The sequence below is a fragment of the Selaginella moellendorffii genome, unplaced genomic scaffold, assembly GCF_000143415.4.
Source record: "Selaginella moellendorffii unplaced genomic scaffold, v1.0 SELMOscaffold_124, whole genome shotgun sequence".
NCBI lineage: Eukaryota > Viridiplantae > Streptophyta > Lycopodiopsida > Selaginellales > Selaginellaceae > Selaginella > Selaginella moellendorffii.
In genome coordinates this window covers 251,837-271,912 of record NW_003314385.1, presented here as the reverse complement: position 1 = coordinate 271,912, position 20,076 = coordinate 251,837, and the positions used below count along the sequence as shown (strand labels likewise).

Sequence of the window (20,076 nt, the reverse complement as noted above, 5' to 3'; positions counted from 1 at the left end):
TTTATTATGCACAACCACCTCAAACTAGATGGGTTGGAGGTTTAGCTTTAGAACTCTGATACTATATTTAGACACCTTGTCGACATCAATTAGATGGTGTTGAAAGCGGCAGTGCGTTTTTTATTGCATGGAAGAGAGGTTACTTACATTCACAGTAGAGAACTTAAGCTTGGCCACCACGCAGACGAAGGACGAGATGGAGGGTCGACTCCTTCTGGATGTTATAATCCGCCAGGGTACGCCCATCCTCGAGCTGCTTCCCGGCAAAGATGAGACGCTGCTGGTCCGGAGGAATGCCTTCTTTATCCTGGATCTTGGTCTTCACATTGTCGATGGTGTCCGAGCTCTCCACCTCCAGGGTAATGGTCTTGCCGGTGAGAGTCTTGACGAAAATCTGCATGCCTCCACGGAGCCGGAGGACGAGATGGAGGGTCGACTCCTTCTGGATGTTGTAGTCGGCTAGAGTCCTGCCGTCCTCAAGCTGCTTTCCGGCGAAGATGAGGCGCTGCTGGTCCGGGGGAATTCCTTCCTTGTCCTGGATCTTGGTCTTCACGTTGTCAATCGTGTCCGAGCTCTCCACCTCCAGGGTGATGGTCTTGCCGGTCAGGGTCTTGACGAAGATCTGCATGCCTCCACGGAGCCGGAGGACGAGGTGGAGGGTCGACTCCTTCTGGATGTTGTAGTCCGCCAGCGTACGCCCATCCTCAAGCTGCTTCCCAGCGAAGATGAGACGCTGCTGGTCCGGGGGAATTCCCTCCTTGTCCTGGATCTTCGTCTTCACGTTGTCGATGGTGTCCGAGCTCTCCACCTCCAGGGTGATGGTCTTGCCGGTCAGGGTCTTCACAAAGATTTGCATCCCGCCGCGCAGCCGCAGGACGAGATGGAGGGTAGACTCCTTCTGGATGTTGTAGTCCGCCAGCGTACGCCCATCCTCAAGCTGCTTCCCAGCGAAGATAAGTCGCTGCTGGTCCGGGGGAATTCCCTCCTTGTCCTGGATCTTCGTCTTAACATTGTCGATGGTGTCCGAGCTCTCCACCTCGAGAGTGATCGTCTTGCCAGTCAGGGTTTTCACAAAGATCTGCATCGTTGCTGCCGAAAGAAGCCTACAGTCTCGCAAAAAGAAACGATAAATCGATCAGATCCGGTAAGGAAATCACGAAATCCTTGAGAGATCACACACACCGACCCAAGCAAGAAATCAACACCGCCATAGCCACTCACCAAGAAACGCAACCACCGCCCACGAATTGTGGCAAACTCTTACCCTATCCTTTAGTTTATAGTTGAGAGAGAATGATCATGGCCGTTCAAACTGACGGTTAAGATTCAATCCATCGTGACCGTTGAAATTGCTGATCTAGGCAAGATGTGATTTGATCTTAGCTTTAGCTACTACAGATGGAATCTTGGAATAGCTTTGTAGTTTAAAAAGGATTTGAGACTTTACAATGTGAGATCGCTCGTTTGAGAAGATGACAGCCTTCTTATGCAAGGATTTTTTCCTGATCAAACATCCGGCGGACATCATCTCTCCTCTCGATTTTGTGACTCTTTCTTTAGTCAAGTTGCGCGTACCATATACCTTGGATCTTCACTTCCTTGGGAGCCTTGGATCCCAGATCCGTGTCCGAGGGCTGGATGCTCTCAAACACTCCGGCAATCTCTCCAGTGGCGGTGTTGCTCTCGGCCACCTTCAAGGTGATGTTCCCGGTCGACCCCGACGTATCTTTGAGGTTCTCCTTGCCGAGCTCCTCCTCGTCACCGGCGCCTCCGGCCGGCAACGCCACCGCATTGTCATACCCGGTGGATCCACCGCGTCCCTTGGGGTCTAGAAACGAGGAGCCCCTGTAAGACGGCACCAGAAAGCTTCCACTGAATCCATCCGGGGAGCCAGTCGCTACGAGCTCCTTGATCGTGAAGAGGAATGGAACTCGCTCGCCTCCGGGGAGCTGGACGGTAACCGCAGCGTAGTCGATGCCATCCTTCTCCACCAGCTTGAGGTTTCCCTTCTCGTCCACGCTCAAGTCGGCCTCGATCTCGTCCAGCGTGTATGTCAGCCTCGTCATGAGCTTGGTGTCGACGTATTGATCGCCGCCACCCTTGAATGGCGACTCCTTCTTCACGGTGAAGGACGTGGGCTCGAGGCAGAACTTCTTGACGCTGTAGCTGCCGGGCTTGAACTTGAATCCTCCGTCGCCACCGGACAGGATCGGGCACTGGTTGGCGGTGCCGCTGCCTTTCACCTCGAGATACGTCTGGGCTTGGACCTCGTCGTATGTGAGGCGCTTTGGATTCGCGGCGGCGGTCTAGAGCATCACAAAACAGGGGAAAATTCATGAGAATCACTACCAGACTTGCTCCAATTCTCTCAATTCAGGAGATCTTTTGCTTACCCCTGCGACGAGCAATGTGGCTGCGGCAGTGGCAACGGCGACCTTGCCCACATCCGTGGCCCTCTTGACAATGTCCTCCATGGAGCAAGTGAGGCGCGCTCCTCCTCCATTGCTGCGCAATCCAAATGCCTTGGACACCGACACCGGGCGGAGGCTGGCGGATGATCCGGCAGAGGCATCGAGCTTGGGCTGGAGGAGCGATGGCCCGGCCTTGGCTGCTACCACCGATGCCGCCATTGCGCTGCTTGGATCTCTAGCACTGCTCTGTTTTAGGGCTAAACAGAGCGTTTAGGGCTCTTGGATAGCGAGGATATATGGATAAGAGGTTTGCCGCCACAAGCTGGAGAAACCAATGGGCACGCGCCACCTGGCACTTTCAAAGCCAAAGGATATGATATCTAGCTTTGTTTGATTGAGATATCCAATCCATGGTACTGTTTTTCTTTACATTCTTTCTATCAGAGTTATCTCGTAGCAATCAATCGAGCTTTGCATACCACACGCCCGATACCTTGACCCTCTTCTTCTCCTTGTTTCCAATGAGGAAGCCCGCGTTGGATCTGGACCGTAGATCCAGGCCCGAGAGCTGGCTGGTTTCGAACTCGCCACCCAGCTCCTTGGCTTCCAAGTTGCTCCTCGTCACCTTGAACACAATGCTGCCCTCCGTGGTGGTGCTCTCCAGCGGCTCGATCTCATCCACGTCCAGTTTCTTCGGTTGGATCGTCGCTGTGGGAACTACAAACTGGCCACCGAAAGATTCCGGCCTGCCCGACGCAACCAGGTCTTGGATCCCAAACATGAAGGGCACCAGCTCCTGCTTCCCGGGAAGCCTAGCGATGACTTTGGCGATGGTGGTGTCCGTGTTGAGCCCTTTCTTCTCCTCGAACTTGACACCACCGTCTGGAGCCACGGCCAGGGAGCCCTCGATCCCGTCCACCCTCGCAAGCAGCTTGGTCTCGTACGTTGTCGAGATGTCAAACTCGCCAATCCCGGCCTTCCGGGTGACTTGGTATGAGGTTGGCTGCAAACACATGTTGGTCACGTAGTAGTCACCGGGTTCCAGCTTGAAACCGTCGGTGCCACCGCTGGTGACGGGGCTCGGGCATTTGGTTCCTGTCCACTTACCTTTGACGTCCAGATAGGCTCGCATCATTTGATCGTCGTAGCTGGGGGTTTTGTCCAGGTATTCGCGGATCTCCTCGTCGCTGGATCCGAAGCGGGGGCGCGGCCGGGCATCTGCTGCCTATCAATGCAAGACAAGGGACACAAGGTCTCTAAGAGAACTCACAAATGCCCACACCGGGCAAATGCTGTGTCGAAGGAGGAGGTGAAAGATGGTCTATGGCGAGGAGCTTACCCCGGCGAGGAGGACTGTGGCCGCCACTGTAGCGAATGCGAGCTTGCCTGCTTTTCTGGTGAAGTCTTCCATGGAGGAGCAAGAGCAAACTACAATGTGGCCGCCATTTCTTCGAGTAGAGGAGCAAGATTGATGCGGGAGAAGGAGCGACCTGGTAGCAACGAGAGAAGACGCCATTACTCCGCTATCTCTGGAAATGGATTCGAGCAAAGGGTAAAGAAAGTGCGGTTCTATCTAAACGTAAAGAACGATCGATGTCTCGCGGGCTAAGATCCTCGTAGAGGTCACAAAAGAAAGATAAGAGGGTTTCTCTTTTGGTGTGTGTGTGTGTGTGTGTGAGAGAGAGAGAGAGAGAGAGAGAGAGAGAGAGAGAGAGAGAGAGAGAGAGAGATGGATGTCTTGTGTTTTTCCGGGTGCGTGACGCTCAGGTGTGGTGCCGCCCCTCGTCGCCTCGCATTTGGGCGCGCCAAGATCGCGATCAGGGTGCGCGCTGCCAAGGATGGAAGCGAATCACAGGTGAAAACAGCAACCGACGCCGTCAATCTGGGCTTGTCACTCTTCTCCAAAGGAAGGGTACTTTAGCGAAGCTCCATGGATGTGGATGATTCCATACGTGTTGGTTTGTTCTCACTAGGCAGGTGAAGGACGCATTGCATCAGTTTGATACCGCCCTGGCCATGAATCCAAACTTCGATGAGGCGCAGGCCGCGTACTACAACAAAGCTTGCTGCCATGCTTCAAGGTTTCGTGCTTTCTTCGACTCTTTCGTTTCTTCTCTCCTTTCGTGACCATTTGTTTCCAGGGAAGAACCCGCGAAAGCAGCACAGGCATTGCAAACAGCGCTGCGCGATTACAACGTCAAGTTTCATGTCATCCTCAATGATCCGGACCTTGCTCCCTTCCGAGCGTCTCCAGAATTCAAGGCTCTCCAGGACGAGGTTGAGCCAATCTCTCTCTCTCTCAATCTTTGCTGGGCCCGAAGTGATGAGCTTTCCCGTGCACTGGACAGGCTAGGAAAGGTGGCGAAGACACTGGAAGCAGCTTCCGAAGAGACTTAAAGCTCATCAGCGAAGTCCAGGCACCGTTTCGTGGCGTTCGCAAGTTTTTCTACGTCGCATTCACGATTGCCGCTGGGATCGCGACTTTCATCACGGTCCCGAGGCTCATTCGGGCACTGCAGGGGGGAGAGGACGCTCCAAGCGTCACGGAGACCGCACAGAATTTGGCCATAGACCTCGCAGGTAAATGTGACGAGAGTGTGCTTTCACCTAATCAAGGTTGCGCTTTTTCACAGGTATAGTGGCTTTTGTGTCCTTGTTTATCTGGGACAGCAAGAAAGAAGAGACGCAAATGTCTCAAATCACAAGAAACGAGACTTTGTCAAGGCTTCCTGTCCGGCTCGGGACTGGACGCATCGTGGAGGTGGTGCAACTTCGAGGGATCACACGACCGGTAAGAATTTTAATTTTTTTTCCAATATCAAACCAAGCTTGCTTATATGTTCTCTTGGAGCGAAAGGTGATATTGGCCGGTACCAAAGAGTCGATCAAGGGAGCTTTGGAGAAGGCGGAGAGATACCGCAAAGATCTCCTCCAACGAGGCGTGCTCTTGATTCCGGTCGAGTGGAGGAAAAAGGACGAGACGCCTAAGAAGAAAGGATTTGGACGCTCCGTAAAAGCTCCAGCAGCTGGCTCCGGCAGCGTAAGCTTATCCAATCCGTGGTTCCTAAATTTCCCTTTTCTCTCGTGATTCAGGATGATTTTCAAAAACGAGCGCAGGACGCGGCACTGAAGGCAGTGCTCGAGAGTGAGAAGCGATTTGTAGCGGAGGTGGTTTCTCAAGCAGAATGGGAGAGGTGAGTATCTTGTTTCTACCTTGTTTGAGCGTTTAGAGTGTGGAAACGACAATCAGGTGGATCTTTGAGCAGCAAGAGTCGGAAGGAGTAACCGGTGGCGAAGAGGTTTTCATTGTGCTCCGGCTCGATGGGAGAATCCGCAAATCGGGTCGGGTAAGCAAATCTTCTTAATCTAGTTGGCTAGAGAGCAAAAGTGATTTGGGTGCTGCTACAGGGAATGCCTGAATGGCAAGAGCTTGTCAAGGAGCTTCCTGTGCTAGATTCGATGATGAGCAAGCTCGAGAGATGATATCATCGATCGTTTGCTCATGAGCGGTGCTTTTTAGGCAATTGCTACCAAGTTGGAAATTTTAATAATATAGAAATTTAAATACTTATAAAAACAAGGTAGAAAATTTTAAATTGTAATTATGATTAAAATTCTCCTTATTAAAAGACAAGACAGTGATGAAAGAAACAATTTAATAAGATATTAGAACATGATTAACTATTTTATTAATAAATTTACATATATAATATAAGAAACAGAAATGGTAAGTATAAAGAAAATATGTTGATATCATCGATCGTTTGCTCATGAGCGGTGCTTTTTAGGCAGTTGCTACCAAGTTGGAACTTTTAATAAATACAGAAATTTAAATTTATAAAAACAAGGTAGAAAACTTTACATTGTAATTATGATTAAAATTAAAACCTCCTCCTTATTAAAAGACAAGACAGTGACGAAAGAAACAATTTAGTGAAGATATTAGAAAATTATTAACTATTTTATTAATAAATTTATACACTATTAGTATCTAATATAAGAAATATAAAGAAAATATGTATTAGCAAAAAGATTTTGAATCCCATTCAGAATATAATTTAGGGTTAGTACTAAATGTTTTTTGATATCCAATATATAAAACTAAGTTACAATCATTTTGCATAACTAAATATGTAGCTTTATAACAATTATAAGAAGTGCAAAAAGTATTTGTTGACCAAACAGATTTATTATTATAAGAATATAAAACTAAATTTCCATCCTCTTGCAATCTTAGAATACAATTTGTTCCTTTTTTTGAAGTATTTGAAGACCATAATTCTTTTATACCCATATATACTATTAAGTTACAATCAGAGCTTAAATATAAATGTGCTTTATGATTTGAAGAAATTAAAAATTGTGAAGGTAATAGATATTGATACAACATATTGATAGAACCACTTATTAAAAAGCTTGAAAACAAATGGCATTGAGAATGCCTTACTAAAATCTGTTGTCTTCTGTGTTGTTGATTATTAAAATTTCTAACAAAGTAATAAATTAAAAAATGCTCAGTGTTTATAATAATAAATGAGGCAGCAAAATTGAGCATATCATCAGTAGACTCTTCTAAAATTTGATTTAATGAATTTCTTATATTAACTCCTAATTCTACACCTCCTCCAGAATTTATAGTACAAAATTCTCTAATTGTTTCTAATACAAAAATACCAAATCCAACATATGTATGAGTTCTATCTGGATGGTGAACATCTACTTCTCCATGTACACTTTGTCTTAATGGAATTATACTATTTGGTATATTATTAATTGAATTCCTAATAGCTCCTATAATAGCATGTACAACATTTTCACTTATAGCATCAAATACTCCAGTCTGATACCCAGTTGATTTAGAACTTTAAATAAAAGTAGTAAAACTAAAATATTTAATGCTTTTCTCATTGTAAATAGTAATAGCAAAGAAATAAAATTAAAGATGTTTTTAACCTTATAGATATATAAAAATTTATTTATATAGAATTCAGAATAAGATAAAATAATAAAATAAAGATATTTTTTGAATTTAAAATTACAGATATTTTTTTGTCTTTAAGGTTCAAGATAATTTATGAAAGACATTCCAAGCCAGATGGATTTTTGTTTTAGTTTGAATCTTTTATTTGTCCTGTAATGCAGTAGCCAATTTATTTTCAAGTAGATGACGAGGAATTAAAAGTACACCAACATTTGGTTGTGAAAGATACCACTTGTTCCCACATTATGGGTGGCTTGTGCCATCCAAGGGTGAACGATCAAACTTGTCTTGATTAATGCAACATGAGGTGTTAGCACAACCTATAAAAGCCTTAGGTAAGGGACCCAACTAGCAAAAGACACAACTCTCTCTCTTAGTCACTCATAGAACACTTGGAGCAATTAGATTTCCCCAGCCAGCTATAGGAACCACAAGAACCACCATGGCAAGGGTATTTGGATGATAGATGCTTTAAAATTGTTTTATACACTTGTCCCTTCATTCCTTAGATTATATGCTCATGAATCATTTTATGTTTTAGTTCTTTCATTCTTTGGCATATGCTTAAGAGTTTGGCTTTGTCCATGGCCCAAGGCTCTTAAATTTAGGTTTTGCTCCATTGCCCTTGTATCTAAGGATTAAGGTTTCGCTCATATGGAAAATCACTATAGGGTGAAAACCATATGTGCTACATTTGGTATTAAAGAATTAGTTTCAACAAATATTATATAATAAGATTGGGTAATTAAACTTATTGCATACACTGAGATGAAAATGATGGTCCAAATGGGTACACGTTTGGGTGCTATGATTTCGCATGCATTCATTGGGTATGGATTTTGGTTATTTTTTCATATTAAATTGTATAAGCTTCTATTAGACTCACAAAATATGTTTTTTACACAAGTATGTGCTTGGGCTTCTGAGTGAAGCACATTAATACACTTTGAGTTGGCAAGATTAATATTAGCCTATCAATGGTTCCCTTAAGTAAAAGTAAATCTCCCTTAAGTTTGCTATATAGATTGGTTTGTAGTTGTTTAGCATGGGACTACTAAATCCTTCCTAAGCATTATTATAAGTAGATCAATCAAGATTATAAGGATTAGTTTATTGGTTTAGGTAGTCATTGCCATAGTCTCTTATAAACTTTTTTAGATTAGACTGAATGCAGTGTGAATGCAAGCTTGAAGTTTAATCAAAGTTGAGTTCGAAAAAAAAGTCATCAAGGAGTAATCAAACACATAAATCATCTTCTTTTCTTCAAGAGATGATTTGGCAACTAAATGTCATAAAATTGCTCATATTTACATCATGCAATCAAAAGTCTCTATTTTAATATATGTTTTTTTATCATGATTTTACAAATGATGAGTTATAGGATGGATAGCAGTGAAGTGTTAAATCATTTTTATCTAGGCTTGCTATTGGAAGGCTTGAGTTGCAATGTTTAATTGTTTTCTAAGGAATCTTGCTATTACTTCTTGAGAAATTTGGTGTTAGATTAGTTTTGAGTTTGGTCAGAGAGAGTGTGACATAAGTTTGTCTATGTTGTGAATGAAGTTGGTGGTGTTATATGTTATAAATATTTATTAATGGGGTGTGGTATTTATGTTACATTTTGTTGAATTGAGTTGGTACTTAATCTTTGTGTAAACCTTTGTAGTAGTGGCATAGACATTGTTTATAGTATTGATGATCAAATCATTGAGATTATTATATCATATCCTGGTGATTATGAGCAATGTGTTTATGAAGATGCTTATTTAAATGATGATTAACCCCAAAGTGGTTGATAGTGAAGCTATTCTATTTGCATGAAGTAACATTGAAGTAACTTTGATGTAATTCTCAATTGTAATCCATTATATGCCAAGCTAATGTTGGTACCTTAATTCCTTAAAATTTACCTATTGAGGTTTTGAAAAAGTTGTAGTTTTTTTTTACTATAACTTATTAGTTTATTTATTAGCACTTAAAGTAAATTGTTGAATAGAGAAAGTGTGTAGTTGAGACATTGATATTGCTAGCACTTATGTTAGTAGAAGTAGCATTATTATATTGGAAATTTCCTTAGAGCTTGAATTTTTATATTAGTTTTTTTTATTCATGTTTTGGCTTCACATTAGATCTTGAAGGTGATTAGAGAAGAATGTAAATGCAATATAGATATCTGAAGATATAGTCTTTATAATTAAATCTTAGGTGTTCATTTTGCTTTTTATGGATATCGATATTGGATGATGGATATATGGGTGTACCATTAGATGTTTAAGCATATTGTTGGATTGTGAGAATCTGTTATAAAGTGAATATGTGTGAAGTTATAGGTAAGAAGAAGTTGATTGAATATTGAGAATTTACATTTTTAAACTAAGAGTCATCCTTTCTTTAGAATGGAAATTTTTTCTTAATTTTTCTTAAGCTTTTTTAATGGCTGATCTGTTGATCATTTTACTTGAAAAACATTTCATTTTTGAAAGCCATTTTAAACTAGTGAAGGGGTTAGAGTTACTTAGACCTTAGTAAATACTTTATATAATACTATAGTTGTTTGTAGTTGAGGTGTTAGTACATGTATTAGAGCTTCATCTATTAGAAAGTTGTGTACCATATGAATTTATTTTATAGTCTTCATTTTAGTTTTGGGTGAAAATGTGATATGTATAGCTAGCCTCTTTTGTTATGCTCAGAGCTGTTGGAAAATATATTAGTGGGCTTATTGCTATTCGATTGGATTCAAGTAGTTATTTTGTTCATACTTGTTTATGTTTTTATATATTGTATTTGGGATGTTACTTTTTTGTTAGACAAATATATAACTTGACATAAGTTTATTTTATAAAGGTGAGTTGAAAATTGATTATTAGTTATTTTGCAACTACTGATTGTTTGTGGACTTCCTTAAGGACTGTTTGCACTTTACTTAACTTGATAATAATTTAGCAGTGATAAATGCACTTTATCAGATAGTGTTGTAGAGGATTGAGTCATTAGTCTTGTATGGTTTTTCCATGTTAGTATATTGATTCCACCTATGTAAATATTATGTGGTAGCATTTAGTTTAAATTGTATTGAATCTTGGATGTTGTGATTCACTCCTTGATGATATGTTATTTATAGTTGAGTATTGTTAAAGGATTGTTCTCATATACTAAGCATAATATTTTTGATTTGGTTACTAAAAAGCTTTGAGTGGTGATTTGTTCTTACTTTCTTTTAATTTTATTTTGGTGTTAATGGCGTTAAAGTGATGCCTTGATATTAATATTATTGGAGTTGAGATTGGAATGAAATGAAATATCATTTTATTTGATTAGTTTTAATGAAGATGGTTTTAATAGTTTGGCTATAACTTCGTGTTGTTAGCATTTATACATTTGTTAGTTAGCAACTATATAGACAGTTAAATAAGATAAGTGGTAAGTTAGGTTAGTTGTGTTCCAAATGAAATTGTTTAATAGAGCTTTAGCTTTTTCTTGAAAAGTAATTTAGTCATAGATTATATTAGTTTCTCAAGAGGAAGAGTTAGTGATCAATTAAAGTTGTTAAATCTTTATTGAATTTGAGTTAAGGTTATACCAATTAGTGATGATTTTTATTGCACTTATTATGAAGTCAGTTACATCTTGCTATGAATAAATAGATTCATGAAAGATTAATTTGGAGATCACTTATTGAACATAACTTTGTTATACTTAAATTTTAGATTGATATATATATGCTATCTATTAGTTTTGTATTATGGAGTTTGGCTTATGGATGTGTTAAGGAGGATATTAGAGGTTGTACTATGACTTATTTTTTATCATTAAAGCTATTTTATGCAAAATTTATTATTTATTATCTTGATAGCTTTTAGCTTTTCGCATTACCACATGTTTTTTATGAATTTTTTTGGATTAATTTCTTGGGTTTTAGATTAGTAAGATGTTACTGATACTTCCTTAAGCAACTTTGATTCTTTTGTATTGTTGATTAGATCTATTCAAACTAACTAATGCAATAGTTAACATAAACAAGTGTTTGTTAGCTTTGTAACATTCAATTTGGTTTTGTTAATTATTGCTAATGTTTATTTTGATAGATTGTGATGTTTTTTTCCTCCAAGTGATGCATTCGTGAGCATGTTATTTATCTAATCGATGATACTTTGTGTCATTTGATTTGTCTTTTGTAAGTTGTTTGGTATATTATAAGAAATATTTGGGAGTTAAGTTTTATTATTGAGTTTTCTTGATGGTATACTTGCTATTACTTTTTGTTAGATGATTCATCTTATATGATATTGGTGTAATGATCTTGGTAGTTTCTATACTATGCTGGTTTATCATATGATAGCTTATTTGGAATACTTTGGTGTTCTAATATAAAATTTGTTCAGTGATAATCTAATGTCTCTTAGATATCTTTATCTTTGATTTGATATTATCCATCTATTGACCTTTGAGTTTGGGTCAGTATAAGCAAACTAGTTTTGGCATCTTATATGCATGATGAAATCTTTAGTCATGCTACTGTTGATTAATCACATAACCCACTTCTCTCTCGATATTCTTAATTTTGTTTAAAAAGGCATGACCATGTAAACAACTATAATTACCTATTTATAGCAGTTTATCGAAACCTTACCAATAGGTTTAGTTTGTTTGCTCAAAAGGGTTGGAACCTTTGGCTTCTCTCTTTATATGACAATCACATTTAGGTAGGGGCATATCATTTTTTGTAAGCTAGGTGACACTTAAAGCAGCAAGAGTGGCTAACTTTGTTAGTCATTTTCTTGCTGGTAATGGCTAGAAGGTGTTTGAGTTATAGTGCATTTGTGTTAAAAAGAGAGGTTGTCCCATAACTCGTTTAAATTGGTATATTTCTCATAAAGTGCAAATATTATGAACTTTTTTTGGAGTTATTTCCTTGGCAGTGATTAGAGTATGCATCAATAAGGACATCAATCTTCCTTAAAGATGGAGAGTATTATAAATGTGATTGTGTGAAAAGTTATATGTTGACAAATCCTTTTGGATATTTTTTTTTACTTGTGAGACACAAATCCCTAAGCCCAAAAGTGGAGCTAAGAGGGTGGCATGTGGTAATGGCTGAAGAAAAAGCCAAATAAGCATAACACATTTAAACTAAAAGCTTAAGCTTGAAAAGTTGAGAGCGGAAGTGGAACTCCCAACAAAGTGCTTGAAAAACAAGGACGAAACAATCAATAAGCAAGCCTTTAGTAAAATGAGATAAGAGGATCAATATATGGCACATAGAAGTGTCAAAATTGAGTTCAAAATAGAACAAGATAAACCCAAAATGGAGTATAAGTTGGAGTCCAAAATAGACCCAAAATGGAGTCTAAAAAAGAGTTTGAGATGGAGTTTGAGATGGACCTAAGTTGGAGTCCAAGATGGACCCAAGATGGAGTTTAAGAAGGAGTCCAAGATGGACACGAGATGGACTTCAGATGGAGTCTGAGAAGAAGTCCAAGATAGAGTCCGAGATGGAGCTTGAGGTCTAGTCCGAGATGAAACTGAGACTGGAACCAAGACCAAGACCGAGACTAAGACCAGGATTGAGACCAGGACCAAGACTGAGGCTGAGACCAAGACTAAGACCGAGACCAAGACTGCGACCGAGTTTGAGTCTGAGACCGAGACCAAGACCGAGTCCAAGTCTAAGTCCGAGTTCGAGTTTTAGTCCAAGTCCAAGTTTGAGTCCAAATCTGAGTTCAAGTCCAAGTTTAAGTCTGAGTTCAAGTCTTAGTCCAAGTTTAAGTTTGAGTCCAAGTCTGAGTCCGAGTTCGAGTCCAAGTTTGAGTTCGAGGGTGAAAGTCTCCCAAACTCTAAGGGGTTTAATGAGCTCTAGAACTCCAGTGGAACCAATTTGGCCAGGAAAGGCCAGTGTGACCAAGGAAGGTTATACCTATATGGTGGGTGATTATATAACCATTAAGTCCAAGGCTAGAGTGAACATGAACAAATAAATAGGGTAACTTGGTGAAGTGTTCAAAAGTTGGCTTTACCTCCCTCGAAAGATCGAATGGTCGATGCTTCCAATCCAAGTATGTGTGGCACTACCTACTTGGATATTTAGCATGGCTCATTAGAACCTCACTCTAGCCCTATAGCTAGGGCACCCAAAGGCAAAAGGTAGTGAAAGTACCCATGAGGCTCGTGTTGGGCTGCGATGTTTTGAAATATCACCCCAAAATCCTAAACTGTGGAAAAGAAGAGGAGCAATCCTCTTAGGTATAGTCACATTGCAAAGAAGTCCTAGAGGTCAATAAAACTTAGTAATCAGGCCTTCGGGCTCTAGCCCAATGGCAATGTTGGCAAGCACAACCATAAATAGAAAGGAATTTAGTGGGGAAAGGTGTTCCTCATGTCTTCAGCCATTTTAAGGATCCTAAGATGTGGTCATAGGATGATTACTCATGAACAGATGGCCCAGTCTTTGAGAGATGAGACTGTGGTATGGGTGGTCTTGGACTACTCACGAGACAAAGGTGAATAAATATAGCTTTAGTGTAACAAGTTGATATTTCAATAGTACCTTTAGGGTGTCAGTTTTAGAATTAGACACATAGAGCACTTGGATCAAGTGCAAATGCTGAGTGGTATAGATGCCATTCATGGGGTTAGCATACCCCCAAGTCAGAAATAAAACTTATGGAGGTTGTGAGTGAGACTCTTTTATGTGGTCAAGATGTGATTAAATGACTAAAGTAGAATGGAAAATTTAGTCACTTATATTACTGTCATAATGGCAAAAGGTTGGTATTGCTAAACCCTTTTTCAATCTCCACCCAAGCTAATTGAAAATTGGTCTTTACATATTCACTTGGCCAAAAGAGCAATAAGGACAAAATTCTTAAGTGCTATTAGTCAAGCATACTTGACCTGGCTAAAGAAATTCATTTGTCAACTTGCAATTAAGAACCTTTGCAATATTGAGTTTATCCTTCAATATTCCTTAAATAATAGTTTATTAAATTTGCCAAGACACTATTGCTATCATCTCTCATGTGTTGGTCCTATATAGTCCCATTGGCTATTTATAGAAAGTGTTTAAATTTGCTAGTTGGGCATATTTACAGAACGTAGAGAGTTTTTTGAACACAATGATGCTATTTCTACATCTAGATTTGCAATTTAGAATCATTCTATATTTAATAAATTTTCATGATTGTTCTAAAGACTAATTCTTGGGACTAGGGTGAAAGCACAAAGCATGTGTTCTTCTAGAGGAGGTCTATAAGGGATAAATGTATAGTAGGGATTGTGGGTAGGTCAAGCATGGTTGACCAACCTAAGGTATAATTTAACTCCCTATTTGCTTGTTTATCCTTGTTTTGTGTTTGGCTTGGGTTTAATCATAAACTCTATACCATGCTAATTAGTGGAATACTCATATCCTCTTGTTAGGTTATTAGTATGCCAAAATTATACCAAACTCTATTTGGCTTTGCTTTGTATATTGGTTCTAGTATTAGGATGATTGATGCTCTAGGATTATTTTAATGTTATTTCGTACATTTGTCCCTTTATTTCTTGTGTTCTACACTCATAAGTCATTTGATGTTTTAATTCTTTAGCTCATTGGTTATATGCTTGAGAATTTGGCTCTATCCTTTTGTTTAATGGCCCAATGGCTCTAAAACTTGAGTTTCGCTCTATTGCCTTTGGCTAATGTATCTAATGGTTAAAGTTCCATTCCATAATAAATCATTATAGAGTATAAAGTGAAAATTATATGTGCTGTAGTGGGACTACAATATAGGTGGATGACTAGTTGTCTCACATGGAATAAATAACATATACAATGGAAGGAATATTAAATTCAATATGGAAATAGAAATGTTAATTTCCCTTAGCTTAATAAGGGTTGTTAGTAAATAGTCAATAAGGATATTTACATCTTTAAGGGAGGGAGTGTAACATATTTAATCATTTAGATATACTATCATTGTGGATTCTTGGAACCTTGAGGAATATATAAATAATTAAGAGCTCTCTTATCAAACAATTACCCTTTCTCCAAATGGATTAAAGAGAGAGAAATAAGGTGCACTACACTAGTAATATATATCCTTTGGATATAATTGTTGAAAAAAATTTATATCAAACACCATCTAAAAGTTTAGTATCTTCAATACTACCAAGTTCAATCTCTCTTTCCACTTAGATATCTTTATTCGCATATCATTTACAATTTCCTAGCTATTTGCCCACCTTTTGTAAACTAAAAGTTTATAAGTGACATTTGCTCTGCTTTCAATCTTAGCAACTTAACTAAGTCTTTAGATATCACATTGTACATAGTTTTATCGATCATCACTCGGTTTTGGTGTCCACAAATAAAACCTATGAGATACATCAATGGATCAATACTTGTATTAACTGTGAGAAAAGCTTAAGGAAAATAACTGACCTTCTCTTCCTCATAGTTTTTATTAACCAATTCATTAACCCCTTCAACTTCACCACTATTATTTTCCCTCATGACATTGATATGAGATTTCATCTTATATTTTTTGGGATATTCTAATGATTTATGTCTTACTTCTCTACAATTGGAGTAATGACCCATATTACCTATTCTGCTAGAAGTAAGTTTTGCAAATTGCTACTACTTGTACCACTAAAAAGAGGAATAGAGGGTCTAGGACTACAAGAAGTTATTAATAGTTGCCAACCACCACTTTTGTTAATTGTTATTTATAAGCCTCTAGAGTGGAATTTCCCCTCCACCCTTTATTTCCGTTCATTTTTTTTATTCCCAAAATTTTTATTCTTATCTAATGTTTCAGTATATAGTTATTGATATTGTTCCATAAGTGAGTGACTAAAGGAAATTTTTTATGTTAGATATGTCTAAATATGTGTTTGGCTTAAACTTCAAAATTTCATTACAAGAAAGTGAACATAAACTTTCTAAGAAAATAATTTCGAGCATCTTCACTTATATTTGCAATTATAGTGTGTTTTTGAGCAAATGCATTAATGTAGTGTATAAAGTCCATATGCTACTTTAACCACAAAACTTTTGCACAAAGTTTTCAATCAAAATCATTTGACAAGTATTCTTTATGAATATGATACTATATCTTAGTCTAACTTTTAGTTTACCTTTTTTCAGCACACACTTAGCACCATTAAGTTTTGGCATAATTGATGAGAAAGGATTATGCATATGTAATCTTCATATGATCATCTATGTCTACTATTATGAAATAGTTTTTTATATTATAGATCTAGTTTTCCAAAATTTAATAGTCTCTAAAATTAGGTGGTTTTGGGAATTTGAACTTTGAAACTCATGCAATTGATAAAAATTGTAAGACTTTATCATCCTTGGAACTTGGAGAGGAATTTAGTTGCTTTTTTTGCTACATTAGCTTCTTTTTTTTTTGGCTTGTTCTCCTTTTTTAATTTATGAATTTCCTTTTAAATATTCTCAATCTCAATGTCTTAAGTCATATGCTATGGTGGTGTAGCTTTAGGCCCAAACTCTTCCTCTTTAGACTTAATCTTAACTTTTTATGTAACATCTCTAGTAGGAGTTTTTTTCCTTTTGATTTGCTTATTTAAAGGTTTCAACATCACCATAATTCTGTTTCACCATTTCACTAGTTGCATGCATGCCTAAAAAGGTCTTTGCATATGTAACTAGAGTCAAAAACTCTGACAAAAGTTGGATAAAAATCATTAAGACAATTCTTTTGATACCATTTTTTTGCAAGTTTCATAAGTTGCTATTACTTGTACCTATCAAGAGGAGGAATATAGGGCTTAGGATTAAAAGAAGTTATTGGTGGTTGTCAACCACCACTTTTGTTAATTGTTTATAATCTTCCAGAGTAAAATTTCCTTTGTTCACTTTACTTATTCCCAAAATATTTAGTCTTATTTGAGGTTCCAACATACAGCTATTGATATTGTTCCATGAGTGAGTAACTAAAGGCAACTTGCTATCTTTACACTTTAAATAATCTTTGGCTTAAACTTCAAAATCTCATTGCAATAAAATGCACTTCAACCTTCCAAGAAAATAACTTCAAGCATCTTCATCACTTATATTTACAATCATAATATGTTTTTAAGCAAACACATTAATATAGTGTATAAGTGTGAGACACAAATCCCTAAGCTCCAAAGTGAAGCCAAAACTATGTTATATGGCAATGGTCGAGATGGAAGTCCAACGAGTATAACACGTTGGGACAAAAAGCTCCAACCCGAAAAGTCGAGAGTGGGAGTGGAACTCTAAACAAAGTGCTTGAGGAATGAGCATAAAACAATTGATGTAGGTTGATGGCAGAGTCAACAATCTCTAGTTTTGTTGATGCACATTATTATGTTTCAATGTGTGTAGTTGTGAACTTGGGTAAGTGTTGTTGGAAGTGTGGCATTGATTGATTCTCATAGTAGTCGAAGTAGAGTCATTGCATTTTCTTGAGATTTCTTCATCTAGTAAAGAGTTGACAGATTTGCTATTTGACAGTCCTGTTTTTTTTTGCTGCTAGCACTCGAGAAAGCTGATTATCGAAAAGTAAAGTAATTGGTATAAAATTGCGTAGGGCCACAGTGTTCTGAAATGTTGTCCCAAAGTCCCAGACTATGGAAAGGAAGAGGGGCAGTCCTTTGATGTTGTGACCAAAATTACGGTCACATGGTGTGGAAGTCCTAAATGACAGTGGGATTTAGTGGTCGGGTCTGTGGGCCTTGACCCAATGGTAGTATCGGCGAACACTGCTATAGACAGAAAGGAACTTAGTGGGGATTGAAAAAGGAATATTGGGGAAGGCTATTCCCCATGTCTATAGGCATCCTAAAGATGCTAAAGAGTGGATTGGGGATGACCACTCATGGATGGATAAACTAGTCTTTGAGAGACGGGACTATGATGCACGTGGTGTTGGACCACCAGTATGGCAAAAGTGAATGGGCACTCTCCCCACCTTCCGCCCTTGGGTGCTCTAGCTATAGGGATAGAGCGAGGTTCTGTTGAGCCACACTAGGCATCAAAGTAGATAGTGCCACCCACACTTAGACTGGGAGCATCGACCATTCGATCTCCCGGGGGAACTAAAGCTGGCTCTTGAACACTTCACTAAACTATTCGGCTTGTTTGTCTATATTCACTCTAGTCTTGGACTTTTCAATGGTTTTATCATCACCCATCACATGGGTATAGCCTTCCTTGGCCAAACTGGCTCCATTGGAGTCCTCCCCCTACTATATTTTTGGAGCTCACCAAACCCCCCAGGGTCTAGGAGACAAACACTTTGGGCTTTCACCCTCAGACTCAAACTCAGACTCAGACTCAAACTCGAACTCGGATTCAGGCTCAGGCTCGAGCTTGGACTCGGTCTTAGTCCCAGTCTCAGTCTCGGCCTCGGTCCCAGTCTCGGTTTTGGTCTCGGTCTCGACTTTGGACTCCATCTCGGTCCATCTCAAACTCCATCTCAGTCCATCTCAGACTCCATCTTAGTCCAGCTTGGACTCGGTCTTAGTCCCAGTCTCAGTCTCGGCCTCAGTCCCAGTCTCGGTCTTGGTCTTGGTCTCAACTTCGAACTCCATCTCGGTCCATCTCAGAATCCATCTCAGTCCATCTTAGACTCCATCTTAGTCCATCTCAGACCCCATCTCGGACTCCATCTCGGTTCATCTCGGACTCCATCTTGGACTCCATCTCGGAATCCATCTCGGGGTCCATCTCGGGTCCATCTCGGTCCATCTCGGACTCCATCTCGGGTCCATCTCGGACTCCATTTCGGACTCCATCTTGGTCCATCTCGAACTCCATCTTGGACTCCATCTCAAACTCCATCTTGAGTCTATCTCGAACTCTATCTTAGTCCATCTCGGACTCCTCTTATATCCCTTTTTTAGAGACTCTCTTATTGCTCGCTTCATACTCGTTCCTTGAGCACTTCGTTAGGAGATCCACTCTCGCTCTTGACTCTTTAAATAAGAGCTTTTAGTCCAAATGTGTTAGGCTCATTTGGCTTCCACTTCAACCACTACCACGTGGCACTCTTTCGGCTCCACTTTTGGGGCTTAGGGATTTGTCTCACAACATGAATCAATTAGAAACTAATTTGAGACCTTCGATCCCCAAGAAGGCTCATGCAAGTGGTCGTGAGTAAAGATAAGCTTGACATCACTAGAATACTCTAAGTCTTGAGCAAATGGATGTGCATTAGTGATAGGCTGAAGTACAATAGAGATAGGGATAGGGATTGAGTGCTAACTCTCCCCCTTAAATACTCCTACATAGTAGCAACTGCCACTTCTTCCTAAGTCCTGACTATGAAGATCGTAATCTTGAGTGTCAAAGTTGCAATCCTGACTATAAAAAAAATGCCCGAATGCATGGCTAATTAGATATGCTTCAATAAGATTACAAGGTGAGGATATATGGATTGAAGAACTAGTCCCTAAGCTATTAGATAGGTTCATCCCTAAAAATACTTGCTAAGGCATAATAGAAAGTGAAAAACTATCCTCTTAGCTTGGAGGAAAATAACTAGAAGGGATGTGTAATGCCAAGAACAAGAAGTAAAAAGATAGAACTGAACTATAGAAATCAAATAGCATAGTCAAATATGATTATGCAAGTTAGGAGTAGAGAATCAAATGGGTGTTCAAAGGTGTTATTACTAGCAACTATGGTGTCATAGAGCA

The 20,076-nt window shown here is 39.2% G+C and overlaps 4 protein-coding genes across 7 annotated transcripts; 1 reads left to right on the top strand and 3 right to left on the bottom strand.

The window, feature by feature from the left end:
* Window positions 1–89: 89 nt before the first annotated feature.
* Window positions 90–1,280, bottom strand: LOC9644146 (polyubiquitin). 2 transcript variants are annotated; one of them, XM_002991782.2, is made up of 2 exons: window positions 1,222–1,280; window positions 90–1,103 (listed from the first exon to the last, which is right to left on the bottom strand). In XM_002991782.2, exon 2 carries the CDS (start codon window positions 1,082–1,084, stop codon window positions 164–166), a length of 921 nt encoding a protein of 306 aa, XP_002991828.1. In that variant the 5' UTR covers window positions 1,085–1,103; window positions 1,222–1,280; the 3' UTR covers window positions 90–163. The 2 variants fall into 2 exon arrangements, with proteins under 2 accessions (XP_002991828.1, XP_024521335.1); XM_024665567.1 differs by having other exon boundaries at window positions 90–1,110; window positions 1,222–1,262.
* Window positions 1,281–1,401: 121 nt separating this feature from the next.
* On the bottom strand, window positions 1,402–2,683 carry LOC9644473 (oxygen-evolving enhancer protein 1, chloroplastic). The gene is made up of 2 exons (XM_024665565.1): window positions 2,394–2,683; window positions 1,402–2,306 (listed from the first exon to the last, which is right to left on the bottom strand). The coding sequence occupies exons 1-2, from the start codon at window positions 2,628–2,630 to the stop codon at window positions 1,557–1,559; spliced, it is 987 nt and encodes a 328-aa protein (XP_024521333.1). The 5' UTR covers window positions 2,631–2,683; the 3' UTR covers window positions 1,402–1,556.
* Window positions 2,684–2,783: 100 nt separating this feature from the next.
* On the bottom strand, window positions 2,784–4,082 carry LOC112342930 (oxygen-evolving enhancer protein 1, chloroplastic-like). The gene is made up of 2 exons (XM_024665566.1): window positions 3,751–4,082; window positions 2,784–3,636 (listed from the first exon to the last, which is right to left on the bottom strand). Exons 1-2 carry the CDS (start codon window positions 3,925–3,927, stop codon window positions 2,872–2,874), a joined length of 942 nt encoding a protein of 313 aa, XP_024521334.1. The 5' UTR covers window positions 3,928–4,082; the 3' UTR covers window positions 2,784–2,871.
* A 46-nt stretch (window positions 4,083–4,128) lies between these two features.
* LOC9644145 (protein LOW PSII ACCUMULATION 1, chloroplastic) lies at window positions 4,129–5,980 on the top strand. Of its 3 annotated transcripts, none has more exons than XM_024665562.1 (9): window positions 4,129–4,266; window positions 4,389–4,492; window positions 4,553–4,688; window positions 4,760–4,991; window positions 5,045–5,202; window positions 5,269–5,451; window positions 5,505–5,605; window positions 5,662–5,758; window positions 5,820–5,980. In XM_024665562.1, exons 1-9 carry the CDS (start codon window positions 4,141–4,143, stop codon window positions 5,892–5,894), a joined length of 1,212 nt encoding a protein of 403 aa, XP_024521330.1. In that variant the 5' UTR covers window positions 4,129–4,140; the 3' UTR covers window positions 5,895–5,980. The 3 variants fall into 3 exon arrangements, with proteins under 3 accessions (XP_024521330.1, XP_002991855.1, XP_024521332.1); XM_002991809.2 differs by having other exon boundaries at window positions 4,129–4,323; XM_024665564.1 differs by having other exon boundaries at window positions 4,215–4,323; window positions 4,385–4,492.
* Window positions 5,981–20,076: the final 14,096 nt, after the last annotated feature.

Coding starts and splice junctions, on each gene's coding strand:
- LOC9644146 (XM_002991782.2), bottom strand. CDS start 1,084: ATGCAGATCTTTGTGAAAACCCTGACTGGCAAGACGATCACTCTCGAG.
- LOC9644473 (XM_024665565.1), bottom strand. CDS start 2,630: ATGGCGGCATCGGTGGTAGCAGCCAAGGCCGGGCCATCGCTCCTCCAG. Junction 2,307..2,393: donor CCACATTGCTCGTCGCAGGG/GTAAGCAAAAGA, acceptor GTGATGCTCTAG/ACCGCCGCCGCGAATCCAAA.
- LOC112342930 (XM_024665566.1), bottom strand. CDS start 3,927: ATGGCGTCTTCTCTCGTTGCTACCAGGTCGCTCCTTCTCCCGCATCAA. Junction 3,637..3,750: donor CCACAGTCCTCCTCGCCGGG/GTAAGCTCCTCG, acceptor TTGCATTGATAG/GCAGCAGATGCCCGGCCGCG.
- LOC9644145 (XM_002991809.2), top strand. CDS start 4,141: ATGGATGTCTTGTGTTTTTCCGGGTGCGTGACGCTCAGGTGTGGTGCC. Junction 4,493..4,552: donor GCTTGCTGCCATGCTTCAAG/GTTTCGTGCTTT, acceptor ATTTGTTTCCAG/GGAAGAACCCGCGAAAGCAG. Junction 4,689..4,759: donor TCAAGGCTCTCCAGGACGAG/GTTGAGCCAATC, acceptor TGCACTGGACAG/GCTAGGAAAGGTGGCGAAGA.